This window comes from Leptonychotes weddellii, chromosome 4 (assembly GCF_054177405.1).
Source record: "Leptonychotes weddellii isolate Sample4059 chromosome 4, ASM5417740v2, whole genome shotgun sequence".
Classification (NCBI taxonomy): Eukaryota; Metazoa; Chordata; class Mammalia; order Carnivora; family Phocidae; genus Leptonychotes; species Leptonychotes weddellii.
In genome coordinates this window covers 54,142,069-54,157,815 of record NC_138372.1, presented here as the reverse complement: position 1 = coordinate 54,157,815, position 15,747 = coordinate 54,142,069, and the positions used below count along the sequence as shown (strand labels likewise).

Below are 15,747 nucleotides of genomic sequence, written 5' to 3'. Positions count from 1 at the left end.
AATCTGTCTTAAAGTTTAGAGATTACTTGCTTCTTTCTTTCACCCCCCTCATGCACAGCCCATGTATTAGGTAATCAAAGTTAGATGGAGACAAGAGGAAAAGAAGGAAGCGATTTCCATGTTGATTTTTTCGATAACTCCATGTCCTGTGAGGTTTGTTCCCCTCGGAGGTTTATTTTCTTCTCTCCATCGTTGATTGTCTTGCTCACTGCTATGCAGAACCAATTCTGGGTTTTCCCAAGAGAAAATTACAACTGGGAAAAAGTTGCCCATAACATCTTTCTAATCTTCAGTATGGAGCCCTCCCTATGCCCACTGTGCTGCTCTCAGGAAGTGTGAAAATGTATGCAAGCTATTAAGGCATCATCTCTTCAAGGGGTAGTTACATTTCAATATTAAGCCCTTGAAAGCAGGTAACTACTCTGAGGATATGAAGGAAGGCCTCTGTAATTACAAAGGGACCTTTAAATAAATAGGAGAGAATAGTTTGTGGAGAGGTCTTTCTGTCATCCCATAAAGCTATAAAACTGTAAAGCTACATGCTACACTTTTTGGTCTAGGATCGCCTGAATCAGCCCTCCCACCACTCCAAGATTATAAAACACTCATCAGATTATCCTGATGAATTAGCTGTATGAAGTTAAAAACTACTGTTTTTAACCCTCAAAGTCCACTCAAATTCCATCTGTTTAATGAAGCCTTTTCTAATATCAGTATCCCCTCTAGTCTGACTCCATAGGCAGAGTTAGATTTACTACTCTGTGTTCCCAAAACAATTTATATTGCAAAATCCACTTTGTAGGATTTATGACTCCTTATTATAATTAATAGTGTTTGGTCTTTCACTCTTTAGACATAGACTTTAAGATTAGTCTCCCTAATGTAGTCGGGGCTCAATAAATGTTTGTTAAATGGGTGGATGGATGGATGGATGGATGGCTTAAAATAGGTTACCACCTGTTTTGCCATTTTATATAGCTGACCTCCTGCAGGACAAGGTCAATTAAGAAAAACTTGTACGTAGATTTTCTAGAAAAGGAAAAACACTAAGTTAACCAACATGATTCAAAGATTGAACCAAAGTCTGAAAGATACTTTTTTTTTTTTTGCTCAAACATGTTCTTTGCCCCCAAAAGTAGTGCTGGCATATTCCTTCCTTAGGTATTCACAAATCTGCAAGTTTGCATTTACAAGTCACACTTGGGTTATTTTTTCCTCCTATCACTATCTGAGTGATGGGATGAAGGGAGAAGCCATAGAAATCTCTGAAATGTCATAAACTATAAAAAGTCAGTTATAGTCTATGAGCTGGAGAAAACAATGTTGCTAGTTAGTTGCAAGCCAGGAAACCATCAGGCACCCACCAGCAAACCAAAAAAAAAAAAAAAAAAAAATCATGAAACAATTTCTTCTCTCAGTTTGAGAATAGCACCTTTTCCAGGAGGTTTGTTATGTAACGTAGATCTGCGTTCACTTTCTGGGGGCTGGCCAAGACTGAAAAGGAAAGTGCCAGCCTAGGGAAAGGAAGACTGTTCTTTTGATGTTGCCAGCCATTACCAGATATGGGAGTGCAAAATAAAGCCAGTTCTCCAAAGATTTATAGTTATGTCTAGCTTGTTGACTCAAGCAGTTTGGAAAATCTTCAGAGATATAGTTTATTCGAACTAACCTAGACTCCAAGTCTGTGGAGAGAGAAAAAAAGAAGCAGAAATAATATGTACATACTCTTAGAGTCAAATCCTTTTGGCCCCAAATTTACATACCTTTTTAAGTAAAAAAAATACTCTAACCAACACATACAGTACTGTGTAAGATGTGACAGCCTATTCTGTTGAATATACATGTATATGATTATTGTCCAATTATTTCTCTGAGTTTGCATGGCAAAAACGATGATAGGCAGTGAAATAGGAAAATACTGTGCTTTTAAATGAGTTAAAAAGAATATTGAATCCCCCAAATTGGAAAATCCTTGAAAAAAGTCACAGAGGACCCTTGACACTATAATTACATTTTCACTATATTCTCAGACCTTGTATTATATCATCCTTGCAGTGGTATGAAATTCTATGGGAAATCTTCATTACAAAGTCAAAGAAATATTAGCTCAGCTGTTAAAAAAAATTAAAAAATATTTGTGGAATATCTTCCATGTGTCAGGCCCTCTTCTAGGTGTTGGTGGTAGGCTGTTGAGTAAAGTAAACTAGGTTCCTACCCAAGGTCTGTACTTATGTTCCATAAGGAGAAGAGGCAATAAACAAAGAAGTAAATATCAGTGACACGGTCAGATTTAAAAGATGCTATACCAAAGAAACTACAAAAGGAGGAGTGAGGTGGTACAGAGGGTTATATGTGCAAGCTGTTATCTCAAAAAGACGCATACCCAGAAAAATCCCTCTTGCATTAAGATGATCAAAGCCATCAGTGACACAAGGCTTTAAGATGAAATTTTAACCCTTTAACATTCACTCAGAAATCCATATTTCAGCGTTTCTTCTTTGTAGTAAATTTTGGGGGTGGAGGAAGGCACTGTGGAGAAAGGTGAGTCCAGCAGGACACCAAAGGGATGCGATAAGGTATATTTTTATTCCATGTTGGCCTAGTGAACACATTTGGAGAACACATCTAGTGACTACGTACATAATTCAACTAGATACATGAAAACCTTTAAGTGATTTTAGTAACACTAAACAGAGAATGATAGAAAGAGTTCACTTGCCTATGAAACACTGCTGTGATTTTTACACCCTAAGGAAGCAAGTGGTTTTTGCAGTGCCCAGAATACCATGGTTATGATAAATACTGAACTGCTGTTTCTTTCAATAATCTGTGATTGTTTGGGGCCAGATTAAATACATACTTCAGCCACTTTTAGCCCTGGCATTCTAAAGAAGTCTTCCACCTGGATTTGTATGTGCTGTTGTCTTTCATGGACTCTTACAACTTAAGAACTTGATGGTGCATTTAATTGATTCCAGTGAGCCAGTGCAACTTTCCAGATCCAAATAGTCAGTGTCTTGCACTTATAATTAAGAGCCATCAAATATATCCTCTAAGGGTTTTCAGTGTTATGTGTGACCTGGCCTCACATGTCATGGAACTTAAGATAGGTGTGACTCTATTGTATTTATTATTTCTGGAAATCATATGCACAGACATTTAATATAATAAGAAACTGTGCTCACCTGATTCCCATGATGTACAGATTAGTCACCCTTATGTTGACCTCTCAAATTTTTGTTGATTATGTTCCAGACTACAAGATGGATTCTTAGAAGAAATTTAAGTTACATCTGTGAAGGTTGTTCATTAAATAAACAAGCAAAAAGCTTATTTATTTATGTAGGTAAAAAATATGTACACATTAAAAACAAAACAAAAAACAAATGAAGCCATTCACAAACTCAGTTGCACATCATGATGCAAATGGTGGGGAATAATCCCAAATGGTTGGTTGTGTAAAATCATTAGTGTTTCTCTAACTGACTTATTTCACTTATATGTGTAATTTAAGAAAGAAAATGGATGAACATACAGGAGGGAGGAAAAAAAAAGAGAGAGAAACAAATCATGAGACACTCTTAACTATAGAGAACAAACTGAGGGTTAATGGGGGTGGGTGGGGGATGGGATAGATGAATGATGGGTATTAAGGAGGGCACTTGTTATGGTGAGCACTGGATGTTGTATGTAAATGATGAACTACTGAATTCTATTCCTGAAACCAATATTGAACTCTATGTCAACTAACTAGAACTTAAATTAAAAAAAAAAAAAAGAAATCATTAGTATTTGGTTTGGATATATATTCTCTGATTTTTCTTACTGATACTGCTCCATACCCTGACTAAGGACACTGTGATAGATGGCTGAAATGAGAGAAGGCAGTTGGGGCAAGTCAAACTGCACAATTTTTAGTGAAAGTGAAACTAACAAGAAATTTAAATTACCTTTAATGAATTGAAAGCTAGAGATACATCCAAATATGCATCATCCCCTCACCGTGGCATCCACTGAATAGACGTTGAGGACAGGATACTAGGTAGTAGTTGAATTTAAGGCCCGCAAATAATTAAAGGTAAAGCAGATTATCAATTTGATGATCTAAGAGCGATTCTTTTAAATGTATATGGGAATTTAAAAAGCACTTAACCCCAACACAACCCCTTAAATCCTCTTTCAACCTCTGTTGTTTAGAAGGTTTCCAGTGGTCTTCAATCTAACTGGTGATATAGAACAATTAATTATGAATGCAGTTGTAAAGTCATGTATATCCCCAATTAGGGTCCCATTAGGAGAGAGATATTCTGTGATTTGTAATGAAATCTAGAACTTCCACCCTTCATTGGTTTTTAAAAAAGATTTATTTTTTAACTTGAGAGAGAAAGAGAGAAGAGAGAGAGAGAGAGAGCATGGCCAGGGGGAGTGGAGGCAAAGGGAGAGTCTTAAGCAGACTTTGGGCTAAGTACAGAGCCTGACATGGGACTCGATCTCACGACCCTGAGATCACAACCTGAGCAAAAACCAAGAGTCTGATGCTTAACCAACTGCACCACCCAGGTGCCCCCACCTTCACTGTTTTTACTTATGGTGTTATGATATGATGACAGTGATGATAATGTTATAATAATTACTTCCTATGAATTAAACAAGTTTACATTTCGATGAATAATTTATTCCTTTATTATTCTGCTCTAGGTCATAAATACTTAAATATGTACACAGCAATTCAAAATGTTACTAAAATCTGTACTTATTTAGTGATTTAAAAATTGTGCAATTGATTGAACACATTTGCTCCTTTTCAAACTAATTTTAAGCTCAATTTCTAAATGAGAAGAGTGTGAGGAAGTTTAATATAAGGTGTATGAAAAAGGAACGTACACCTAGAATAGTAAGATATTTTAGCTCTCCTCATTTCTGTTTTTCTATGCATAGAGTATTGGAAATACCATAAGACATGCTGTTTTGTCATTCAGAGCTCAACAGAGTCCTCCGACCTGTGTGCATGCATGATTTATACACAAACCATAATGTGGGAAGAGCTACTAGAACCAGATGGGCTTGAGATACCTGAGACATTACCATTCTTCCCTGCTTATGTCACCCAGAGTAGAAGCATCTTTTTTTCTTCTATTTTCTCTGAATCTGATGCTCCCTCAGATCATACCAAGACCTTTCCCAGTACCATACCTTATTCTGGATGCAGAGCTAACAATACCTCTATTTCTGTTGTCCTACATTGAGGTTATTCATAGTTTTTCTCTATTATAAATAGTACCACACTGAATAACTTTGCGCATAAACTATCCTACATGGTTCACTTTAAAAGAAACTTATATAAAACTAATGTTTGCTGATTTGAACCCAGAAGGCATACCTATTAGACATGTGTTACTCATGTAAAATGGAAAAGGAAAACATGGAAAATATTTGTCTTCTCTCAGTTACTTACTATTTGCCTCCCTTTTTTAATTTTAAGTTCCTTGAGGGCAAGGGTTATGCCTTGAAAATTTTGCATTTCCTGTGAGTCCAGAATTATTCCCTCCATAATACTCAGTAAAAGTTTGCAGTCTTGAACTGAATATGAAATGGCTTTGAATAGTCAGCAAACCAACACCTGTTTTTGCCTCCACAAGCTACAATGCATGTGAAGGATTTCACTGGTTCTCTTTACACACAGCATCTGCTGCCAACAGGTGATGCATTCTGGGGAGAAGAGCCTTGCCAGAGGGACTTTCCTTTACTAACATCCTCTTTCCAGATGTTTCTTCCCTGTAGTATATCCTGAATTATGAGCCCCCGGGAGGCAATTGCCATCACTGAGATGACATGTCACACCTGGAATTCGACACTCTTCCCCCACCGCACATTTTCCCGAAGTTAAATGTCAAATCTGAGTTTATTGCTAAGGGATTTGGTTGTTTCTCTGTGAAGCCAAATATTGTGCTTAATATTAGTTTACCACTCGTGTTTACCACTTTAAGTATAAGTAGACATGTAAAGATGAAACTAAACTATTTTAAGATCAGGTGGAATTGACAAAATTATATAGAAGATAGAATTCATGGTCTTATGGCACTCCATCCTTTTTCTTAAATATACATACCACTATCTAAAGTTGAATTAGTTATATGTTTGGAATATGTAAATTAGACTGATCTCTGTGTACTGTCTTCTGTATGAAGAAGGAAAGTACTATATAACTTTTTTTTTAAATAGTGGCCATTGGTATGTATGTAATTGTGTATATGTATATATGTACATATGTACACATGTATTTCATAGTTCACTATTTCAAACCTGTACCCACATCCACAAGCCAGATGATAGTTTTGTTTGATGTAAGTTGATTGTTATTAACTTTCCTATTCACCAATGAGTCATGCACACTTTTCTTTACTTTCCTCATAGGATATCGTAATGTCTTTATTTCTGTTCTGTTTCAGTTAAGCTAAAAAAGTCTTCTATTTGGAATGGTTTTTATTTTATTTTATTTTATTTGCCTGGGAACAGCTCGCTGAAGGGTTTAATGATAATATGTTTTAAATGCCGATTAGAGAATGTCATTTAGAAACACTTACAATGTTATATTACTTAGAAATAAGCTTTTTTTTTTTCAATCCTAGCAACAGTTGCATATAATCAAATACTTGATATTTACAATCAAATCATTTTAGGGTTTTTTGTCGCAAAGATTTGCAACAAAATCAAAGATGATACTCAAGTATAGATAATTTAATTTATCCTTGTAAAAATTATAATTACCTTTTTAAAAATAACTGTGAATGCATATCTCTTGCATACAGGAAGCCTAAGAATGGAACAATTAAGAGAATTCTGAAAAAAGGCATATTTTTCTAAAAATTATCATGATATCTAATTACCATTTATTAGTTTCAACCTGGGAACTTCAACATACTATAATTTGTATAGAGTAAACTAAAACTTAAGGCACAGGCCAGTCTTACACACTAACAAACTGATGAAGTGATGAAAGCATGGGAAAAGGGCAGTAGTAAAATTAAATTCATAAACCATATATGCATTTTAAGGCATCTAATAGCTAACACTGATGCCAGGGACTTTTCTAAGTTCTTTAAAATATCCTGGTTTATTTAATGCTCACAGCAGCTATATGGGGTTGGTACCAAAATTGTCTCCAGCTTTCAGATGAAGACACTGAGTCTGAGATATATACATACATTGCCCTGGATAACACAGCGAGTAGAGAACCCAGGATTCATATCCATGACATTTTAGGATGAAGTGAGACCATTTGATATTTGAGGGACTATGGACATTTTAATTGGAAGTTCACTTAGAGATTTTCCTATCCAGCATTCCCAAAGTGCATTCCATGGTCTCTAGTTTTATCAAATGCTCTTGAATAAAAGCTTCCATATTCTAATACATCAGGGAAAAAAAAAAAAAACCAACACAGACAAATACCATATAAACTTTTCCCCTTCACTCTTGGAGATTTACAGTAAGCGTAACAAAGTTTCTAAGAAATCCCAGAGTGAAGAGATCTGTTTTCCCCAGTGGTTTCCAGCCATCACTGACAAGAAAACTCTTAATGAAGACACCTTTCAAGCCCTTAGGAAATGAGTCCCTTCAAATATAAATAGTTAGAAAGTCCAGCACTACTGTCTGGCAGATAGAAAACTGAGGTTGCAAATGCCCTTGTAACCCTGAAATCGTACCTCCTAATCCTACACATGTTTGACCTCACTCAGCTCTTAAAACAGCATGTAGGCATAACTTTTCTGCTATTTTAAGTTTCTTCCAGATTTCCATTTTTATTAAATCATCTCCACAAGAAAACCATCATTATAGTGAAGATACATAGATGGAACAGAGTGACTACATTCTAATTGACTTAACACAAGCATGCACAATAAAATTTTAATTTATGTAATATTCAGATTTTTTGGTTATTAAACATTCCATTTATCTTGAAGTATTTAATATCTAAAAATTAGAGAATAATAAAACCAACCAATGAACAGAAAACTCTGGGAGAATCCTGAGGATCTGGAGAAATCTCTTGAGTGGTGACCCTGAGCCATAGGTACATTTCACCACCACAGTCTTATTGTATAATATCATGGAGTTGATCAAATGTAGTTCAACAGAATTTTTTTATGTATTTTTCTGACCACTGCATGTTTTGTCATTTCAGTTCCTCCGAAGATATATGACATCTCACGTGATATGACCATCAATGAAGGAACCAATGTCACCCTTACTTGCTTGGCCACTGGGAAACCAGAGCCTTCCATTTCTTGGCGGCACATCTCCCCATCAGGTAAAGCAGAAATATATCAGTGTTGTTTGTGCTGTGGTGTTCAATATTTTCCTGTAACCTCACTTGTTCAGAACCTAAGAGTCTACTTATATTTTTTACATTTTTTCATGAGGTAAGTGGGATGCATATTTTTTTTTAAAGATTTTATTTATTTATTTGAGAGAGAGAATGAGATAGAGAGAGAGAGCATGAGAGGGGGGAGAGTCAGAGAGAGAAGCAGACTTCCTGCTGAGCAGGGAGCCAGATGTGGGACTCGATCCCGGGACTCCAGGATCATGACCTGAGCCGAAGGCAGTCGCTTAACCAACTGAGCCACCCAGGCGCCCGGGATGCATATTTTTATACTTAATCTTTATACCTCAATGCACTGTAGTTCACAAAAGTTAAATAAATGAACAGTTTCTGTCAGAGCCCAGAATAGAATCTGTGTCTCTTGATTCTTAGTCAAGGTTATTTTCATTTTAGTATACTGGATAATCACAAATCAATAGACAAAAAACTCAAATGGAAATATCACAAGAGAAGTATCTTCATTTAAATGTGTAAGGCTTTTATTCAATCGTCATTCACATGTTAATAGGCCAGCATGAACTGCTAAGGTAATCAAGGGAGAATGAAATTATACAAATTATGAGGTTGCTAGGTCTAATTTCAAAATGCAGTTCAGAATCAAGGATTTGGCAGTTAGAATTAAATTTTAACTGATGAGGAACCTAAAAACCCAAGACTTTAAGTAACTTGTACAAGATCGCATAGCTAGGTGAAATTAAGGGATATAACATTTTTAAGGGTTTCTGGTGCTTCTGCTACAGTGCACATGCTCCTAAAGAGATTAAATCAATTTAGGAAGTTGGGGATAATCATCATCAAAATAAGACTTTTCACAGCCACTCTTCACAGAATCACCAGTTTGCGTCAAGTTTAAATATTTGAACTATCTAGCTTTGAGTCATACCCTGGAAGTAACAGGGGTACTTTTAGTGAATAGGATCCCTTCATGTTTCTTGTAAGTGAAATTTGATTTTATTTGTTTTATAGTTTTGGTGGACCCAGCTCTAACAAGGCTAGTATGATGAAATTGCTTTTAAAGAAATCAGAAAGGCACCCTTTATGTAGGTGTAGAAAGAGTACAATTGTCACATCCTTTTTATCTGCTAATGCTTTCTTTAATATCACTTATCCTTAAGTGTCTTTCAGTTTCCTCATTTATGCAGGAGGTCTAATGAGACTTACATCACATGCTAAGTATTACTATTAATGTGAGAAAAAAATCAATATAACGGCAGTATACACTTATATAATATGCGTTATGGCCCCTATAATATTTCCGAAGCATGAGAGTGCTCTTGACTGCCAATACTCCACTCCTTAGAGCAGCTACAGGATCATAAAACTGGTATACAAGCACTGAATTAGTCGCAGGACTCTCCATGGGGTAAAGTGAGACAAGGCCTAGCAGTTAGGACACACCTGCTTTTATCTCAAGGTCCTTACACATCAATTCAGCCAATCCTCCTGCAAATCTCATCACCTCAGTTACCCTCACCTCGTTGTCTACTTTCCAAAAATCAAATAATAAAAATCCCTAGCTATTGTGAGACTCAAAAAAGATAATAAGCATAAGTGTGCTTTAAAAAAGTATAAGGTGATATGCAAATGTATGGCTGATTCTTAATCATCTTTCCAGGGATTTAAATCTGATATGGCAATATAATTTTTGTAAGAATGAAGCACATAATCTCCATCTTCATATAATTTAAGATTAATATTTTGGACTGAACTCTCCTGCTTTGCAGTGCTTATTATTATGCATATTCTTCTTTTTTTAAGTGCTTGGATACATTTTGGTTTAATTAAATAGCGTGAATGTTGGCTAGTGAAGTTATTAGAATAATGATAATGGATAACATCATGAAGCTGAAAGAAGTCAGATTGGGTTTATAAGTTAAACTGTGCATGGATTTATTTTTCTGATCCTGCCCTACAGAGCAAATGAGTAAAATTAGCATAAATATTAACTGTTATCCAATGAATAGCTAGACATGGCTGATATATTTATAAATGCTTCCAATAATTTCAAATTATAATTTGTTAATGATCTGTATTAAAATGCATAGCACTGTGGAGTTCCTGCTTTAAGTAACATGTCTGATAATTCTATTAAGTTTCTTCAACTTACATGTTTATATTTGAAAGCCAAATTATAAACTTCATTGATCTGTCTACATTTACAAAAAAATATCAACATTTTGCATACTCTCATCTTTTGCTGTATCACAAAAGAAAATGTGTCTCAAAAGAGTGGTCACCATATGAACAGTGGAGAGTGTTAAAAACAGATCCAGATACACTCCCTGTCAATACTAGAAATAATGGCTAGTTTTTGTACATGTGTGATTTGTTTAGATTTTTTTTTAATCAGTACTTTTGTGAATTCTTGCTGACTCATTCATGGTCTATATCAGTTTTAAAAATCAATTAAAAAATGTCTGGTCACAGGATGATAGCCCCACAGAGCTTCTCCCTAATCCACAAAAAAAATTAGGTTGTGGGTTCAAGCATACCACAAACATTGCCTGAACTGACTGGAGGTGTCATTCTACTTGTTAGTTCAAACAACTCAGTGTACCTTCTGCAAAAACATCTTTTTTGAGATGTTTCTGGATATATGAGCTTCCTTAGAGTTTACGTATGATGATGATTTCTTTCTTTCTGTATTTTGTATTCTGTATTTAGGAATTAATTTCAAATTAATGTAAAAATTGTTAGAGAAATAATACAAACTCTGCCCTACATCCTTTACTCGGTTTCATCCATTGTTTTTCCCATTTGCTTCAACATTTGCTGTGTGTAGAGTATGTGGAAATTTACGTATTTTTTCATTGAATCATTTGAGAACAATCTGCGTATATCATGCCCTTTTCTTCCTAGTTATGTCAGTGTGCATTTCTGAAGAATAAGGACATTCTTTTATATATAACCACAGAGCCGTTTTCAGCTTGTTTACATTTAACACAGGTAACATACTTTTGTCCCATTCCTATTCATATTCCAATTTTGTCAATTGATGGAATAGCGTCCTTTATAGTTTTTTTTTCCCCCTCTTGTACAAAATCCAAGTATCGTATATGGCTGACACATCATTTTACTCCTCTTTATTCTGGGGTCTAATTCCTTGGTCTTTGTCGTTTCCAAACATTGATATTTTTCAACAATGCATGTGCCACCCCCACTTTTTTAACAGAATGTTTCTCATTTGGGGTTTGACTTAAGTTTCCTCATGATAAGGTTCTAGTTATGCCCATCTGGGACTGAATAAGTAAAGTTGTAGATTTCTCAGGGAGTGATATCCAGAGGCACAGGATATCCATCCATCTGTCCCTCATTTGTGATGTTAATTTTGATTACCTAATCAAGGTGTCTGATTTCTGCATTATATAGTTCCTTTTGTTTTTTCCTTCCCCATGCTACCAATAAGCAATAGGGAGAGATTTTAAAAACATTAAATGGAAATGTCTGTTACTTGTTAACCTTCCCTCAGATTTTGCATTATCAGTGATTCTTTTGTGAACTAATCTTTACTCTGATGATTACAAAGTGATGATTTTTCTAGCTTGAGCAATCCTACTTTTAACAGTTAGCACTTGGCATTCTACTATAAATAAGAACCTCACTTCCCCCTATTTCTTCTTTCTTTCTTTCTTTCTTTCTTTCTTTCTTTCTTTCTTTCTTTCTTTCTTTCTTTCTTTCGGCACAAGTTCATGGATTCCCAACTTTTTAAAACTATTTATAATTCATTACTGCCTTTAGTTATTTTGATGCTCAAATTTTTCCTCATTTGGTGAGTGGAAGACTTCCTTCTGATTCCTGTGTCCTTGTGATGTGATTTTTTTTTTTTTTTAGTACTTTCATACTTTCTGGCATGACAAAATATGCCAGCTTCATCCTGTATTTTAGCTGCCCTATCTCTGGAATCAACCATTTTACATTACTTCAGTGATTGGATATTGTTTACTTGGGGTTATGATAATTATACATTGATTTAAAATATATAACTCTATTGTTCTACTTTATAGTAAAACTATCAGAAACTCAGACATCTAGACTACTCTCTATGATATTCTATTAACCAAAAGAATTTAAATAACTTTAGTGCAAAGGATTAATCCTATTTTGTTTGGTTTTATCTAACAGCAATCCTGGAATAGGGCCTGGGACCTGGTGTGCATACAGAGGGTGATTATAGAATTAGTAGTAAAAAATATTTATATCATGCAAAATATAAGGAGGCAATTGTTCTATCGTGAGAGATTTAGATAGTTTCATACATCTTTATTTACAAGAGATACTACTGTTTTACCTAAACTATGACTAATTTCTTATATACTTAGAAAATTTTCAAGGTTTTCTCAAAATTCATACTATAAGATGTATGATTCCCTTTATTCCTACCAGTAATTTCTTAGGCATTAGGTGGTTCCAGTGTAGTTCAGTGATTAAGATCATGAAATTATATCAGTCATAATTGGATGTGAGACCCAGATCTTCATCTTACAAACTATAAGATCTTAGACAAAATTGTTAACTTCTTTAAATTTTAAATATAAAATAGTGATACTAATTGTCCCCATTTCATAGAATTGTTATGAGTATTAAATGGAATAGTATAGAGCTTTGAACAGAGTCCATGACTTACAGTAAATATCCTGTAATAGTAGCTATTAGTTTATTACTGAAATCTATTTAAAATTTTGATCAAATGGAATCTCCAACCCTGTTTCTAAAATTGAAGGGCCTACTTATAACTCTTGAATGCAATTCACTTACCCAAATGAGGATATCATAATGCTAAAACTCATTTAAAACTTTTAGAGAACATTGACAAATTTATACAAGGCATCTGATTTTGAATCTCTTTATATTCAAAATAAAGTTCTTAATCATAAATCATTGCATTAATAAATCTAGACCAGTCAGGAAAAAAATAGGAAAAGTTAAAAGATAAATTTTAAAATAATAGATTACCAAAAAAATTATTAAAAAAATACAAAAAAATAATAGCAATAGATTACAGATAACAGATATGGAGGCATTTTGAAAGTCTCTATCAAATTTCCACTTATTATTCATTGTTGCTCTTCTTAATCTTTGCTTCCTAGTTCATTTTTATACCTTGATATCTGGAATCTCCAGATATGTTCTCACTCTACCCTGCTGGTGTTTATTAGCTGACAAAGATATTCTTTTGGATCTGGAGCTAAAATATGATCATAAACACTGAGTTGTATGTCTTAAATTATTTTTTTTGTCTAATTTCCATATGCTTAGTTCTGTTTGATGGAATATATCACCCTAATTATCCATAGGAGTTAAGGCTCTTGCCTAACTCAAAATAAAGACTGTTCAGTTATGTTCCTTTGTCCTGTTATGTTCTGGATTCCATTCATACCTTCCCATTTGTCAGTTCCTTATCCCATTAAATATCTCCTCTTTCCCTGCATCTTTAACCTGTTCCCCTCTATTGACTCCATCCTATCCACAAACTCAAGTTATTCTTTTCTGACATCAATCCCTTGACACTTTTGTTTATATCAACAATTATCGAGCCCTTTTAAAGGAGACCACAAACAAGTGGTCAGAGATACAGGAATAAAACCAAAAAACATGATTTCAAAGAGATCAAAAGAAGAAAAGCTTTTCTCGAACAGTGAGTGGTAAACAATGTCAATCAGATCAAATAAGGTAAGACCCAAGCAGTTACTTTTAGGTCAGGTAGTTTGGTGATCATTGTGGCAGTTCAGTGACATAATGGGTCAAAAACCCAGTTGTGGAGAATTAAAGAGCAAATAAGTGAAGAATTTTGACAGGGAGACGAAACTATGCATCCAGTTAGTCAAAGTGGAAATTTAGTTTCTTTACTTTTACACATGTTATTTCTTCTGTTAGGACTATTTTTTCTCCTTGATACAAGTGACAAACTCCTACTCATCCTTCAACTTTTTACAAAACTGTTCCTGAGCAACCCAGGAAAATTGGGTGCTTTTTCTTCCATAGTTGCCTAGTACCTTGTGCCACCACTTGTGTGGAACTAATTCCCTAAATTGTAGTCCTTGATCTTATTTGTCTATGGCCTCAGGGAACAGGGAATTCCATCTGCCCAGAAACTGTTCATCTTTGTAACCCTTGGCTTAGCACAGGGCCTGATACAAAGTAGGGACTCCATAAATATTGCAGAGTTAATAGATGCTGCCATCTGTCCTTGCTTCCCACATAGCCTCTTAGAACTAGAAATTAAAATTTAAAGTGCTAACAAGGTAATGACACAGGGAAGTATTTCCTTTCTTGTATGCCCCCCAACCCCTACCCCCTAATATAAAGGTACACATACCCCTAAATGTAAATCAGCCCTTTATTTTCCTTATAGTTTCAATATGGCTGCACCATTGTGATATTGTGATTTACCATAAGAAATATGTTTGGTCCTTGTCCCACTTCTTGCACAGAGCTCCTAAAACCCTTAGAATTTCCTGTGATGAAACCAGTAAAGGTATCTCTTGTAATGTTAATGAGGTGACTTTGGAAACACATCAAAGGATGGACTAGGGTTACCAGGAGAACCAACCATGAGAATAGAGTTGGAATTTTCAATCACACCCACCTAGACCTCCAGGGAAGGGAGAGGAGCTGGAGGTTGAATCATCCACCCATGACCAGTGATTCAATCAATTGTGTGTATGTAATGAAGCCTCCATAAAGACCCAAAAGGACAGAGTTCAGAGAACTTCTGTGTTGGCAAACTAGTAGAGATTCAGGGAGAGGGGCACACTCTGAAAGGGCAAGGAAGCTCCTCACCCTTTCCTCATACTTTGCCCTATCCACCTCTTCCTCTGGCTGTTCCTGAGTTATAGCCTTTTAAAATAAATCGGTGATCTAGTAAGCAAAATATTTCTGAGTTCTCTGAGCTGTTCTAGCAAATTAATTGAACCGAAGGAGGGGATTGTTGGAGCCTCTAATCTATAGCTAGTTGTTCACAAGCGTAGGTGACAACCTAGACTTGTTACTGGCATTTGAAAGAGGGGAGGGAGGCAGTCTTGCGGGACTGAGCTTTTAACCTGTGCAATCTGATGCCATCTCCATGTAGTGTCAGAACTGAGTTGAATTGTAGGACACCCAGCTGGTGCTGGATAATTGCTTATTGATATGGGAAACTCCCCTACCACATTAGAACTGGGTTCTGAACCTTAACCACATTAACATATAAAGAGCAGCTTGCACCAAAGTAACTTTAGCTCGCATGGTTCCACTAATATTTATCCATTACTGTCTAGTCACGAAGTCGAAGGTACTTGCATATACGTGTCCCATTTAAGCCTCAAAACTAAACTGTGAAGTGGATATTCTTATCCTCATTGTGTAAATTAACATGGCACTCAGAG

The 15,747-nt window shown here is 35.4% G+C and overlaps 1 protein-coding gene across 1 annotated transcript in view; it reads left to right on the top strand.

Moving 5' to 3' along the window:
• Positions 1-15,747, top strand: part of NEGR1 (neuronal growth regulator 1) — a 797,662-nt gene that overhangs the window by 448,472 nt on the left and 333,443 nt on the right. Inside the window, exon 3 of the mRNA XM_031034781.2 lies at positions 8,186-8,311. Within this exon, the coding sequence (XP_030890641.1) occupies positions 8,186-8,311 (126 nt within the window). The remainder of the gene's footprint in view (positions 1-8,185; positions 8,312-15,747) is intronic.